General features: G+C 41.0%; 1 protein-coding gene and 1 long non-coding RNA gene across 2 annotated transcripts; both read right to left on the reverse strand.

The window, feature by feature from the left end:
- Window positions 1-1,732: 1,732 nt before the first annotated feature.
- On the reverse strand, window positions 1,733-3,524 carry LOC124644325. Its single transcript, XR_006986047.1, has 4 exons — window positions 3,439-3,524; window positions 3,121-3,224; window positions 2,133-2,275; window positions 1,733-1,825 (listed from the first exon to the last, which is right to left on the reverse strand). It is a non-coding gene; the product is annotated as an uncharacterized LOC124644325 (long non-coding RNA).
- Window positions 3,525-3,806: 282 nt separating this feature from the next.
- Window positions 3,807-10,870, reverse strand: LOC124643908 (pickpocket protein 28-like). Its single transcript, XM_047183034.1, has 8 exons — window positions 10,532-10,870; window positions 9,997-10,156; window positions 9,123-9,314; window positions 7,933-8,060; window positions 7,207-7,303; window positions 6,312-6,497; window positions 5,679-5,769; window positions 3,807-3,955 (listed from the first exon to the last, which is right to left on the reverse strand). The coding sequence occupies exons 1-8, from the start codon at window positions 10,696-10,698 to the stop codon at window positions 3,807-3,809; spliced, it is 1,170 nt and encodes a 389-aa protein (XP_047038990.1). The 5' UTR covers window positions 10,699-10,870.
- Window positions 10,871-15,147: the final 4,277 nt, after the last annotated feature.

A 15,147-nucleotide genomic window follows, 5' to 3' on the forward strand; every position in this document is an offset into this window, starting at 1 on the left:
TTAGAGAAGTGGAATTGAAGGTATGTGGTTTTTGTGATGTTCAGAGTTAAAATGTTAGTTCTAAGCCAGTGCCCAACTTTATGTAGCCCCAATTCGGCGAGCCGTCGAACCTCATCCCAAGTTTCCCCATGAAATATTAGTGCCGTATCATCAGCGTATGTAAAAATTTTACCATTTACAAGATTTTGCTGGCACAAGTCATTTATGTATATGAGGAAAAGACTGGGACCGAGTATACTGCCCTGTGGGACGCCATAGTTCACTGCGGCTACGGAGCTCACGTATTTATTTATTTTAACTTTCTGGGTGCGGTCATAGAGAAAATCTTTAAAAATATTCAGAGCATTTCCACGAATACCGATCCTTTCCAATTTGTCTACTAGAGCAGGAACAGAAACGGTATCAAAAGCCTTGGCTAAATCAAGAAAGACTCCCACACATTTTTGTTTTTCGTCAAGTTTACTCGTGACATGATCCACCAGTTGACTAACTGCGTTTTCAGTGCTTTTCCCCGACCTAAAACCATATTGAGCATCTGATAATATCTTATTGCGTTCTAAGAAATTTATGAGTCTATTATTGAGCAACTTTTCCAGAATTTTTGACATCGTTGTAAGAACAGAGATAGGCCGATAGTTTCGGACGTCATCTTTTGCTCCACCCTTGTGGACAGGAGTAATAAGCGATTTAGTAGGTATATGTCGATTAACACAAAGAAAAAAAGAATAATACGGAAAAAAATTAAATAAAAATACTGTTTAGTATATGTCGATTAACACAAAGAAAAAAGAAAAATACGGAAAAAAATTAAATAAAAAATCACACAAAGTAAATAGAATAAAAATGTGCGAAAATTAGAACACCATATAAAAGTCAGTTATTTATTTTTTTACAATTCGCCATAGAATATCAAAAAATATGCGATAGGATTTAATGTGATTGTGAACGACACATCCGATATAGGATGTGTCGTTCACAATCACTTTAAAACGACACACCCGATATATCTGTCGCTCTTTTTTTTAACGATTTAATGAATTTTGGTCCTACGAATAGTCTATCTATACAAAAGGATATTGAATTGCCCCAAATAAAATTAAAAATAGGACAGGAAGTATAATCTAGCTAGAGATCCTAAGAAAGGGCTAGTTTTTATCCTGTTTCGGGAAGTTGTTCCCTCAAGACGTTTTAGCTCAATTTGGATTGTATAACGTTCTCAGAAATAGATAGAAAACTGTTGTAATTAATTTAATTTTCTTTTAAAAAGAGTGTCCATGGAGTTTCTTGCCGGTTGTTCTCCATGAGACCAACTCTTTAGAACCGTGCAACTAACTACTTTGACGTTTCGAAAGAGCTTTCATAGACCTATTAGGAATAAAAAAAACTACGAATAACTATTAAATAATTTATAAATAACACAAACCGGGGTTTTCGTTGGGTTCTTTTCTAAGGCTCTCTATCTACTCTATGGTCATGTTAGCATGGCAGAGGCATAAAAAATTAAAGACTAACCGTCTTACCACAAAAACTTTTAAACGTCAGTTTATGCCTTGTCTAAAAAAATGTCAAATTATGACGTTGACATATGGTTCATTTTGCAGCCAAAATTTTATTAGACAAGTGTAAAACAGGGTTTAAAGTTTTTGTAGTAAGGCCCAAAGTTTTTATTAGTTTGAAACGATTTTAATAATACCTTCAATATTTTTGTTATATTTTTATTTCAATAATAATATCCAGGTCTGCCATCATATGTCTTCTGCGCATCAAATATGGCCGTTAGCTGATTAATTCTCATTGTTTCATGAGAAATCGCCGGCTTTTTTACCTGAAAACAAGAATTAATTGGATCTTTATCTATACATTACTTTATATTAAAACTTATATTAATTAAAACCTGATGACTGTGTATGTTCTGTTGGGTATAGGTCGTCCGTCGTTATGGGTAGTTAGAAGCCGGTAAATCTAACAACTAGTCTTACCAAGGGGATTTGGGTTGCCCGGGTAACTGGGTTGAGGAAATCAGATAGGCAGTTGCTCCTTGTAAAGCACTGGTACTCAGCTGCATCCGGTTCGATTGGAAGCCGACCCTAATATAGTTGGGAAAAGGCTCGGGAGACGATGATTTCTCTCACCTTGACAGCTGTAGTCTTCACAACCTTTCTTTCTTCCCGTCTTGCAATAGTCTTGAAGAGTCTGGTTAGTAGGAAATATAATATCTCCACGAAACTGATGAAACTCGCGCCGAGGAATAGGCCAGCTGCTCCTCCGAACGATACTGTCAAAACAAGTAAATTTTTAACCGACTTCCCAAGAAGGAGATTCTCAATTCGTAGGTTTTTTTTATTCTTCTTATACTAAAATAATAAAGATGAAACATTTTTTTTATTTATTGTACCTTAAAGGCTTCGAAACTACTGAACCTATTAGAAAAATTCTTTCACTGTTGGGGCGCTACACTCTTCCCGAGTAACATAGGCTATATTTTATCCCGGTAAAGGCAGTAGTTCCTACGGGACGCGCATGTTTTACTGGCCGTTTACCACCGGTTTCACTCGCGTGCCGTTTGTGGATACAAACAAATAAATGTATCCTCTTTATTATCTATACTAATACTAGCTTTTGCCCGCAACTTCGTTCGCGTGGAATAGTGACTACCAGCAGATTTTTGATTTGACCAATAGATGGCGCTATATGTCCGGAATAATTTTTTTTTATTTTTTTTTGTAATAAAAACTATCCTATGTCCTTTCTCAAGTTTCAAACTATGTCTGTACCAAATTTCACACAAATCGGTTCAGTAGTTTAGGCGTGAAGAAAAGACAGACAGACAGACAGAGTTACTTTCGCATTTATAATATTAGTTTGGATTATAGAGAGGAAAACTTTGTTTGTTTGTTTGGTTGTAATGGATAAACTCAAAAACTACTGGACCGATTTTAAATATTCTTTCACCATTAGAAAGCTATATTATCTGCGAGTAACATAGGCTATATTTTATCTCGGTGCGGGCAGTAGCTCCCACGGGACGCGGGTGAAACCGCGGGAAAACGGCTAGTTATATCTATATAGAAGTATAGACTATAAATAGTAATAGACATAGTACAGAGCTGATCTCCTCACCCACTAAGTCCTGGAAGTGGAAGACGATCTCCCTGGTGTACCGGGTCCTCGGGGCCTGCACTGTGAACTTCACTGAGCCATGCTGGTTGAAAGGGTGCCGATCCCTGTTGGCAAATAACTCATGATCTGAAATATATCGGGTGTGTCGTAACTAATCACATTGAATTAAATACGTTAATATACTGGTTAATATATGTCGATTAGGACAAAGAATAAAATCAAATACGCACAAATATAAACATGAATTTTTCAAACAAAGTCAATATGTAGAATAAAAATGTGCGAGATTTAGAACACCATATAAGAGTCAGTCATTACTTGGAAATTCTCTCTTGAAAACTGATAGCTGTCAACTGGTCAAAACAATCGATACTCTTTTTATCTCTGCTTTACGTATGATGTTGTAAATTATGAAAACGAAAATGACTTGAATATTTTTTTACCCCAACATAGTTGGGAAAAAGCTAGGGAGGTTATGAAGATTCTTTCCGTCTTACCACAAAAACTTTTTAACGTCAGTTCATCAAGACTTGTCTAAAAAAATGTCAAATTATGACGTTGACATAAGGTTCATTTTGGAGCCACATTTCTTTTAGACAAGTGTAAAACAGTGGTTAAAGTTTTTGTAGTAAGACCATTTATCTTTAGTTACATGTCTACTGAAATGGAGTATTTTTTCAGAAAGCTCACCAGATCTGATCAGCTGTAGATATCTCCTTGTAAATGCAGTCGATGCACTGCGGTGAACACGCACACTTCTCACCGTTGTTATTAGATAACTTCTGCTTGAAGCTGGCTAAGCACCACATGCCTTTAGGAGTGCAGGGGGGACCCTCTGAAATAACCAGTCAAGTCTGAAATAGGGTTTACAAAAATCAAAGTCCAAATCTAATTACAATTCAACTTCAAATTCAAATTCTAGTTCTAATCCAAATTCTAATTCAAATTCCAGTTCAAATTCCAATTTCAAAGCCAAAAGTCGGTTGAAAGTTGTGTTCTTTTGTTTGAAGGGAAATCATCAAATGACGGCTCCCGCTGTTGCGTATTTACAGTATATACATGGCTAGTACGCAAGCGTGTGAAACTAGTCGCGAATAGATTGGAATTCACTTTTTATACAAAGTCTTCCGATGTATACAGCAGCAGTACGCAAATACTCGCATATATTTTGTAGTGGTCAAAGTATCTTGCTTTGTTCCATAATATACAGTGCTAGTCCGCATGCAAAGTAATCGTGTATACATTGGAATAAGCGCGAAAAACTTTACGATTCCAATCTATTCGCGAGCAGTTGCATGCTCGCCATTTTGATTAAAACAGAACCTAGCATTTAATGTTAATTTAAATATTAATAATGCTTGTTTAATTAAAAAACATTGTATTAAAAATTGAAGTTAGTGACGAAAACGAATCGCTGCAAAACCTTGTCTGCCCTACCCCTAGAGTGCAATTCAAAACCGCGTAGGCGCGGAGGGGCGAGGCGGCCTGCGAGCTGAAGCGCAGGTAGTTTTAGCCGGCTCTGCCGGCCAGCCTCAGCCGCAAGCCGAAGCTGCGGTGGTGAGCGTGAAAACCATCTGCGACGATAAGCTCGCATGGGACCGCCGGAGCCCCGCAGCACCGGAGCCGTGACAGAAGCTATGCTTGCTGCATGTTGCTTGCTTACATTTTACACGTACTGAGTTAAAAAATTAGAAGCTAATTAAATATATTTTATGATGTCATTTAATAGTATTTTAGAAGTTTACTGTTAGAATGCCTGCTACAAAAGATGCTAAAAAATAACCATCATGCTGAGTTGTATTTAGAGTGGTTTACTTAGAAGATAACTATAGTGGCTAAGATAGTATTATTTAGATGCTCGTTAATTGTGGCTGACTTAATAATTTAGAAGGCAACATACATTTTTGTTTAATTAGCATTTTTAATAAACAAACTCAGATTCAAAGCCATTTTTATTTAATGCTTTACCTAATATAAATTTTGTATAGTTAAATTTGACCGTGTATAAATTGGAATGATGCATGTGCACGGCTAAGCTACGAATTATACGCGAGCAGTACGCAAAATTCGTGTATACTTTGAAATCACAAATTAAAAAACAGCATTACAAAATATCAGCGACCAGTTTCCTATGGATGCGTTTTGGCTATGTACACTCTGTAAATACGCCCCGCTGTTGGTGCAGCGTGAGGAAGTGTCAGACTCTTACTGACTGAAACCCACCATGCTCCTTCTTAAGCCTTTTATGTACCAGCGCCGCGGTAATGAGCGTGAACAATCCCTTAGCCGCGGCAGGGCTTTAGACTGGAGTCAAGATTCAACAGATATGGCATACTAGCTTCCGGCCGCGGCTTCGCCCGCGTAGAGTTCGGTTATATCGCGGTTCCAAGAAAATTCTTCAAAAGTCCGGGTTAAAAACTATCCTGTTGTTTCTCAAGTTCAACTCTATCTCTGTACCAAATTTATTAAAATCAGTTCAGTGGTTTAAACGTGAAAGCGTGACAGACAGACAGATTGAGTTACTTTCGCATTTATAGGTAATATTAGTAGAGATATACCTTCGTAAAAGTAGTAGAAAGGTACGCAGCCGCAGTATTCCTTCGCCAGTTTGCTTCTGCACGCCAAACGACACGTATTTGTGCTGTGGACCTGAAAACGTAAATAAAAGTAACATTTGTTTGTATGCCCGAAGGTCCCGAAACTACTGAACCGATCTGAAAAATATACACTGTTGGAAAGCAACACTGTTGGACACCAATGACTGTGTTTCGGATGGCACGTAAAACTGTAGGTCCCGGCTGTCATTGAACATCTTTGGCAGTCGTTACGGGTAGTCAGAAGCCAGTAAGTCTGACACCAGTCTGACCAAGGGTATTGAGTTGCCCGGGTAACCGGGTTGAGGAGATCAGATAGGCAGTCACTCCATATAGCACACTGGTAGCATAGGTACTCAGCTACCATCGATTAAACTAGAAGCCAATATCTTGGACACCAATGGCTGATAAAAAGATGAAGGAAAACATCTTGATGGAACCTGGACTATAATAGTCTGAAATCAGCAACCCGCATTGAGCAAGCGTGGTGATTAATGCTCACTTACTCCGTGTGAGAGGAGGCCGCAGCCCAGCAGTGGGACGATAAAACGGCTGTAACAGTAACAATAGTGAGGAAAAAGCTATGCAGATCCTCACCTTTCTCCCACTAACAGCTGGCTCATCAGTATACAGGCAACCTCTTCGCGATGGCTGCAACTCTTCAACTCCTCGGCCACAGCGGGTCTCAGTGACACTCAGTTCCGTGTTCCTTACGAGTGTCAGAATGACTTCTGAAGGCTTGTGCGTTAGGTCCATCACGTCATATGGAGAGTGAACGTAGAACTAGAAAGAAATTTTCATTTTTACCCACCAGACTAACCAAGAGCTATTGGGGATGCCCGGGTAACTGGGTTGAGGTGGTCAGATAGATAGTCGCTCCTTGTGGCACACTGGTACTCAGCTGCATTCGGTTAGACTGGAAACCGACGCCGACATAGTTGGGAAAGGGCTCGGGAGATGATGAATCACGGAGGAAGGAAAGATAGCGGAGTAGTCATAAGAAAAGTAGGTCAGGCGCCTTCTTGTAGCTCAAGCAACGTGCGGTAGCCGTGATCAGTTACTAGAACTAACGAGAAGTTCGGGTTCCTTGTCAAATCACGACCAATTTGCCATAGATTGGTCTTTTATTTTGAAAAAAGTGTGCGGGTCCCATAGAAGGCGTGTTTGAGAGGAGCTAGTATCGTTCCTCGTGGCCCCCGCCCCGCATGTTGTCGCGCTATTTTCTTAGGAGATATTGCGTTATGACATCTCCGCTAGTCATCATTTTGTTCTCCATGCGATGGCAGCTTGCTATTAAAAACGAATGTAAGAATGCGGTGCAAGTAGATTGAGGCACATGCGCAGGTTGCATGCTTTTTAAAAACGTGCGGTTCCAGCGACTCGCGCATGTACCAAAGCAAAATACCCACCCGCGGGCTCTTGTCACTTGCGCATGTTAACTTGCTCCAGCTACATGCACCGTGTAGACGCACCCTTACTCCAAGTAACTTACATAAGCTGTGGAAGGTACATCCATGATGATGTAGCAGCTAAGAGACGAATATTTACACGTCTCCGGCCAGCTCATACTGTCGTTAGGGTTCACTTTCCTGTGACAAAATAAATAAAACTGAATACCAATGTGTAACCACCACACAGCACAATGTAGAAACATTTTTTTTAAACGTCTAATCTTTTGGAACATGAATTTTCGAAGGCACGATGGGAAAGGGAAAGGCACTGATGGGTCCCGGCTGTCATTTGAACATCTTTGACTCTTTGACAGTCGTTACGGGTAGTCACAAGCCAGAAAGTGTGACAACCAGTCTTACTGAGGTATTGGGTTGCGCGGGTAACTGGATTGAGGAGGTCAGATAGGCAGTCGCTCCTCGTTAGACTGGGAGCTGACTCGAACATAGTTGCGAAAGGTTAGGCAGATGATGATTCTACACAAAGTTACATTGTGACTCTCCCTTGTTCATCTTATCGGCAGTTGCTCCATGTAGTAGAAGGGAAAAGGCTAGGCAAATTGTGAGCCCAGACTAGACTATCTCTTGTCAATCTTATATACTAGTTACAGAAGCCAAAAAATCTGACAACCAATCTTAGAAAGGAGTACCGATCAGCCCGGGTAACTAAGTTGAGGAATAAGGCACACTGGTAATCAACTGTATAAAGCTAGACTGGAAGCTGATCCCAACGTAAAGCGAAAAGGCAAGGTAGATGATAATGAACTCACGTGATAGCCACATCAGCTAAGGCCACAGAGTTTGTGGAGTAACAAACACCGCTCTCCGTCATAACTGGGATCCATTTATACACAGCTTCGTCAGACGATCGCATTTTAACATCGCAGTCATGCATGACCTGCGAATATCATATTTGTATTATAATCATAAGTCAACTCGCACGGGATAACAGTATTTCCCCACTATTTAATGATTGTTATTATACATATAAACTTTCCTCTTTAAGAGGACGAATTGGAATTTTTGGCGCCAAGGATCTCAATTTTTCTCAGTAAATACAAAACGGATCAAAATAAAACTTGGTTACCTGAAAGTTCATGATATAAACCTTATTTTGTTAGACGTCAAAACATGATTAGGTAACTTTTATAACAGAGAAAAATATATCAAACATACCTCTTTTTAAAAAGAGATTCACATATTATGGGCAAACGGGACCGATTTAAGCCTCTTAACTTTTTTAGTAGTTGAGTATATACATACTCTTTAAAATTGTAGAAGGAATTTTTATCAAATTATCATTTCCAAATAATAAAATTACAAAACCATTTTGTCGCTTACGACTTTTAGTTATAAGCTAGCGCGCGTATTATTATCCTCGCCCCGCTCAGACGCTCCGACCCCTTTTGGCGCCTTAGATGCGCGTGCCGGTTATGGAATTATTGTTGACCAATTCGTCGCCTTAATCACTCTATCTATTAAAAAAAACCGCGTGAAAATCGGTCGCGTAGTTTTTAAGATTTAAGCGTACAAAGGGACATAGGGACAGAAATAGCGACTTTGTTTTATACTATGTAGTGATAACTCGTTGGTATCTTGTGTCGCATAGTATGACTGCTGTGCACGAGGTCTCGGGTTCTCGGGCGAAATTGCTTTGTGGGTTTTAGAAACTTTCCCAAAGCAGATCAGACTCGGGAAGTTGGTGATTGATACATCCGTGCATCAGAGAGCACGTTAATGTCGGTCGTGCTTGTGATCTCTCTCCGGTGGTGTCGGATTGTTGCTATGAGAGTGAAGAAATAGTGAGTGCACCTGTGTCCAAGCAAATGCAAATGCTTGTGCTGTACGTCTGCTTATATGAGAACATGTGGTGATTAACGCTTAATCCTTCTGTGAGAGAGGAGGCCGCAGCACACACGTACCACGATACAAATGCTGATGATGATGGTGATCAACTTACATCAACAGCAATCTGAAACATATCGAGGCTGGTCTCCAAACTACTGAACTCCTCAAAAGCTTCCAGATGGAATAGGTCGGAGTTAGCAATGGCTTCAACCAAACGGATGTAGTAATCATAATTGTCGTCAGATGGCGTTGTGTCGAAGTGTTTTTCGATTGCTGCTGGCAATTTTGCTGGGTCCACTCGATTCTAGATATGGAGAACAAAATTAGTGGAGTACAAAGTTAGTAGGAAAATCTCCTAGGAAAGTAGTGAGTCAAAGTTCGGGTGTGTGGGGGATGAGGAACATTACTGGTATGCGCCTTCTTTGGACCTGATATTTTTTTGGAATACTAAAAATCGTTGGAAGATGTCTTAAAGAACCCTAACGCCTTGTTAGTTCACTCGTAACTGATAGTTTTGGTCATGCCCATCATTTGTAATTGAACTAGAAGAAGATGCCTGACCTACCGGCTTTATGGCATATCTGCTTAGCTTTCCTTACTCTGTGGTTCTGGTATTATATTAACACGCTTTTATTAGATCCACCTGTATGTAAATATGTAATGGAATCTAAGGTTAACCATCTTCCAAGCATCGTAGCGTCATGAAAATTGGCAGCTGTTAAAACCATCGTTGAAGAATCAACTTTCAACTACAAAAACATCAAAATAAGTTCATCCGTTCAAGGTCTGCGGTGCCACAATCAGTCCCGTAGCCGTCAAACTTAGGTATAAAACATATATTTAGGTCGAGACTAAAAAGACAGACTAGTATTGCTTTGTCAGTGTTAGGTAATCATGAATTTACATCTTAAAGAGGCACCAGTGATCTCACACCCTTAAATCCAAGATCACTGGCCACCCATCCTCTCTTAACTCTCAAAACAAACCTTATAGCACATGGTGACAGCAGGTACGTTAAACCGCCAGGATCTGAAGTCTTTTTCCAAGGTCACCACGGTTGGAGAATCGTTGTACCTCTGCAGCTGGCCCAGGGAAACATCTAGGGCGCCCCAGATGGCCAGAGCTGTGGCTGCTACCCATAGGATCCTGAGAATACATCATTATCATCTGCCGAGCCTTTTCTTAACTATGTTGAGATTGGGTTCCAGTCTAACTGGTTGCAGCTGAGTACCAGTGTGCCACATGGAGCGACTGCCTATCTGATTTCTTAGGACTTTCTGAGTACCTACCAATTTTTATTGCAAAGTCAACATAACTAGTTATTTCACTGCGATTTCACCTGCGTCCCGTGGCTTATAGCTTTCCTCATTATATAGGCTAAATAAATTAACGATTTTTTCAAATCGGACCAGTAGTTTCTGAGATTAGCGCGTTCTAACAAACTTTTCAGATTTATAAGATATAAAATAAATAAAGATAGATTATGGAAAGGTAAAATAGTTAAATTGAACCTCAACTTACCTCTCTATCATATGCCTTCGAGGAGCCGCAATGTGATAAAAACCATGCATGCTGGTTTCCTCACAAAACGCCTTTCCGCATCTTATCACAGCTTTCCACAAACCAGACACAAGTCTAGTGATAACACCCGGTTCCTCTCGATATATCGAGTATTCCGCTGTGTACATGTTTCTGACAACCAGTCTTACCAAAGGGGTCGGCTTCCAGTCTAACGGGATGCAGCTGAATACCAGTGTTTTACAAGGAGCGACTGCCTATCTGACCTCCTCAACCCAGTTACTAGCAACCTCTTTTATAGGACTAGACCAAGGATGGATTGAGTGTATATTATTGAAGTTGGTTTTACAATATACATATTTACATTAATTGAAAATAAAATAAAATAAACTTATATATATATATACAACTTAAAACTAATACAGTGCATCAAAAAATTGCTCCTCATCGCTGTCACTGGGTAATGTACCCAAAAGACTGGCAGCATTGCCACGTTGGATGGCAATGCTCAACCTCTGTGCGAAATAAAAGCCAGCCTTTGGGTCCCGGGAAGTGTCAACCAGGCGCTGGGAAATATCCCTGGCAAGAAGGTGCGCCCTCGGACCCCACGGCCCCAGAGTTTCAACCCCAAACGGCTCAAACATGTAATTGCCTATAAGGTTACTATATTTGCGCCGCTTGAGGTTCTCTGCTTGTGCAGCGGCGGAGCCAGCACAACATGCAGTTCCGGGAAGGTGAGATGGCGCAAGAGTGTCGACGCATGTCGCGTCCCACACTAAAGTCCTACCCACCTTCCACGGAAATAGCGACATGCCGTCTGGTCTCTTGCCATCATCGCGTGCCAAGCCATTTGGTTCGAGTACGGCTGGCACGCCGACGGCAACAAGAGCGCGACGGATCACGTCGTTTATGTTGGCATGTCGTGGTATGCGGCCGGCACTCCGGCTGCACGACAGGCCGTGGTGACCGAGGCTGTTGACAGCTTCCCCGCAGTGGCAGCGATGAGGAGAGCAGCATGGAGCACCTAGTCGGAGGCAAACGACGAGTCTGAAGGTGGTGTCATCAAACATGGTGCCTGTGTTTGAGGACGGAAGTGCAAGAAGCCATAGACCCGACTCCCATTCACCCACAGCCAGTAGGCGCGCTCGCTCTGCAGAAGTAATTGACGTATCGATTAAACTTTTCCGTATTACTCTGCAGAGCGGCTCATCCCACTGTCTCTGGGAGGACAGGTTGGCGGGTAAGTCGGTGTTCGGGCATGCGACTTTCCAAGCATTTAAAGCCTCAGTCAGGCTTGGCACCTCAAAATTGGCCAGTGTGGTGGGTAATATTTTCCTGATCAATTTCTCAGTGCCATGGACCGAGGAAATAAAGGCTGGTAAACTTACACTGGAAATTTTACGGACGCCAAGTCCTCCCATACGGATGGGAAGAGTCGCTTGAGACCAAGCTCTGTCGTCCAAGGCCACATTTAAAATGGATGATAGTGTATGTCGTATAATTTCGTCGATTTTGTCCAAAAGGCTGGTGTGCTTCCATAAATGGGAAGCACGCAAGTTATACGTAAATTTTGGTCTAAAACAGCAGTACCGTATGATGGTGATGGCTGCATGCATATTAATTTTGAGTAGCCTTTCCGAAACATTATTAAAATTTTGAATTTTCTTCTCAATAAAATCCGAAAATGAATCTTCCAGTATAGGCGATCCAAGGAGGCAAAGAGAACTTTGGTCTATCGGTTTAATTTCAGGAGCTATTGAGAGGAAATTTTGAAGAATAGTCTGTCTGTCAGTCGAGTCGGGTATAAAAAGTTCACATTTAGAAAGGTTGAGGTCGAGGCCAATGTCGTGGAATTTATCTTTTAGGAAAACTAAGTCATTAAGAACAGTATCTCTGTTGCCTCCCAGGGTCCCGTCGTCGAGATACCACACGTTAAATTCAGAGTTTAGCTGCCGAATAATTGGGTTAATCGCCAAACTAAAAATCGCAGACCCGAGTGGATCACCTTGTTGACAGCCAACAGCGGATTCTAATAGGTTGTTCCGATATAATAATTTTGTTGGGTATCTATAGCATTGCCAAAGAAAACAGTAAATTTTGGGTATTTCTTTTTTGACTTCTGCCAGCAAGGTGTCCCTATTCACCGAGTTGAAGGCGTTCTTGATGTCAACCTTCAGGATGACATCTCCTTTCCCATGATTTAGATAGGTCGACAGGGCGTGTACGGCAGCCTCGCAGCCCCCTTTCGAGCCGTAACCTAGCTGCAGGGGCTGAAATTTGTCCGAAACTTCCTCACTACAAAATTTTGAGCAGATTTTGGCTACCATACGACGGTAAGTAGTCCCCACGGCAATTGGACGAATACCGCCATCCCTTTTGCGCAGAGCACATAGATTGGCTCCGTACAAAACGTCGTAGTTGGTTTTAGGGTTCCATACCCAAAGGTTAAAACGGGACCCTATTGTTTTCTCTCCTCTGCCCGTCCCTCTGTCACCAGGCTGAATCTCATGAACCGTGATAGTTAGAGAGTTGAAATTTTCACAGATGATGTATTTCTGTTGCCGCTATAACAAAAAATACTGAAAACTAGAATAAAATAAATATTTGGGGCGGGGGGTGGCTCCCATACAACAATCGTGATTTTTTGCTGGTACGGAACCCTTCGTGCGCGAGTCCGACGGTTTTTTTCGACAGCGGTGTCAACGGCGGCGTCCCGTGGTAACTATTCTTTTTCAATTACGCACTTGGATAAAGCCTAAAGCCTTCCACGATAAAAGCTATCTAATACAGAAAACTATGCAGGTAACTATGCAGTAAACATCTGCATAATTACTTGTTTGTTAAAAGCGTGACACAAAATAATTATGTGTTCATCCAGCCCTACTAATATTATAAATGCGAAAGTAACTCTATCTGTCTGTCTGTCACGCTTTCACGTCTAAACCATTCAATTGATTTTAATAAAATTTGGTACAGAGATAGAGTTGACTTTGAGAAAGAAAATAGGATAGTTTTTATCCCGGACTTTTGAAGAATTGTCTTGGAAACGCGATATAACCGAACTCTACGCGGGTGAAACCGCGAGCGGAAGCTAGTAGTTAAATAAAAGGAACATGAAAAATGCATTAGTTAATTACTAATCTATACCAATTATTACCAATATAATAAGGAGAAAACATTTTTTTGTTTGTTTGGGAACAAAGGCTCCGAAACGACTGAACCTATTGGAAAAAAATCTTTCACTGTTGTAAAGCTACACTCTTCCTGAGTAACATAGGCTATATTTTATCCCGGTACGAGCAGTAGTTACGCGGGACGCGGGTGAAACTGCGGGGAAAACCCCCAGTGGGGAATATTATTGTACCCTACATTATATTACTACTGAAATGATGTAGTTGTTTAGGTAGGTAATTGCCTAATAAAAGACCCCAAATCTTATTAAGGCGAGATTCCACCGGAGTGCAGCATTTACTCGCTCTAGCAAACACATTGCGTGCGAACATTCCTTAAATGTCCGCGAAACTGCAACCTTTGGGCTCGAACACTACGAATACTAGCTGTGTGCTACAAGTTTTTTTTATTTGTTTTCCTATATACATAGTCCGATCGAATAACGGATGGCCGATGGACGGACGATCTGGCCAAGTTCGCCGGAAGCAGTGGATGCGGGTTCTAAAGATCGAGCAAATTGACGAACCTTGGGTGAGGCAGCAGTCCGCCAGTGAGCGTCTTTCGACTGAGACGATGAACCGACTTAACAGAAGAAAGGATTGAGGGTTCTTAATTCTTCCACCGCTTTTCTATTTTTTGCGAACAAAGCTTTTTCGCGAACAATATTGGTGGAACCTCGCCATCAGGTACCTAATAATAGATGAATCACCAATTGAAAAATTCGTTGCAGAACTAAACTGAACAAAAGACGAAACAGTCGGCCGATGCGATGGTTAGAAAAATATTTTTGAAAGAAAATCTTGATTACAATCAAAGTTTTCAGTCGGTCTGATACTGGCTAAATACCTGACCTTTGTAATTTGCGTACTACCATTCATCTTCATACTGATTTATGAAGCCAAACAAAGTATCGGCCGACTAAAAGCTTGCAGTGTATTGAAGTATATCTTATTTATGTTATTGTTATTAATATAAATACTCTGTTTATCTAAAATTCCGTGATAATAGTTTAATTATTAATACGTTCAGACGTCGTTGAACTATGTATATTGTGACACGAACAAAATGTTAGTCGAGAAGCTCATAATAATATCTATTTTATGCGGTGCGTATTTTTTGTTTTAATACTTTTCTGTATTATAAATATTTCTGAGTAAAAAAGTGTGAAACATACCGTGTGAGTGATGATAATGGTGTCTTCAAAGCCGATTGTCAGCCACGGCGGCTGTTCTCATATAAGGAGATCAGCCAGACGCGCAGGACATATTATAGTGCACGAACATTAGCTTGGACTGCGGTGCACTCAGTATTCCTTCACTCTCATAGCGCGATGGAACGACAATCCGACACTACCGGAGAGAGATCACAAGCAGTTACGACATTAATGTGCTCTCCTATGCACGAGTATAGGTAATGAGTGTATCAATCACCAACTTCCAGACTCCGGG

Source organism: Helicoverpa zea, chromosome 29, assembly GCF_022581195.2.
Source record: "Helicoverpa zea isolate HzStark_Cry1AcR chromosome 29, ilHelZeax1.1, whole genome shotgun sequence".
Taxonomy (NCBI): Eukaryota; Metazoa; Arthropoda; class Insecta; order Lepidoptera; family Noctuidae; genus Helicoverpa; species Helicoverpa zea.

What these genes read in the sequence shown, in the direction of transcription:
- LOC124643908 (XM_047183034.1), bottom strand. Translation starts at nt 10,698, where the DNA reads ATGTACACAGCGGAATACTCGATATATCGAGAGGAACCGGGTGTTATC. An exon ending in CTGTCACCATGTGCTATAAG is followed by an intron (nt 9,315 to 9,996) that starts GTTTGTTTTGAG and finishes CTCCATATCTAG; the next exon opens with AATCGAGTGGACCCAGCAAA. An exon ending in TGTTTCAGATTGCTGTTGAT is followed by an intron (nt 8,061 to 9,122) that starts GTAAGTTGATCA and finishes TGATATTCGCAG; the next exon opens with GTCATGCATGACTGCGATGT.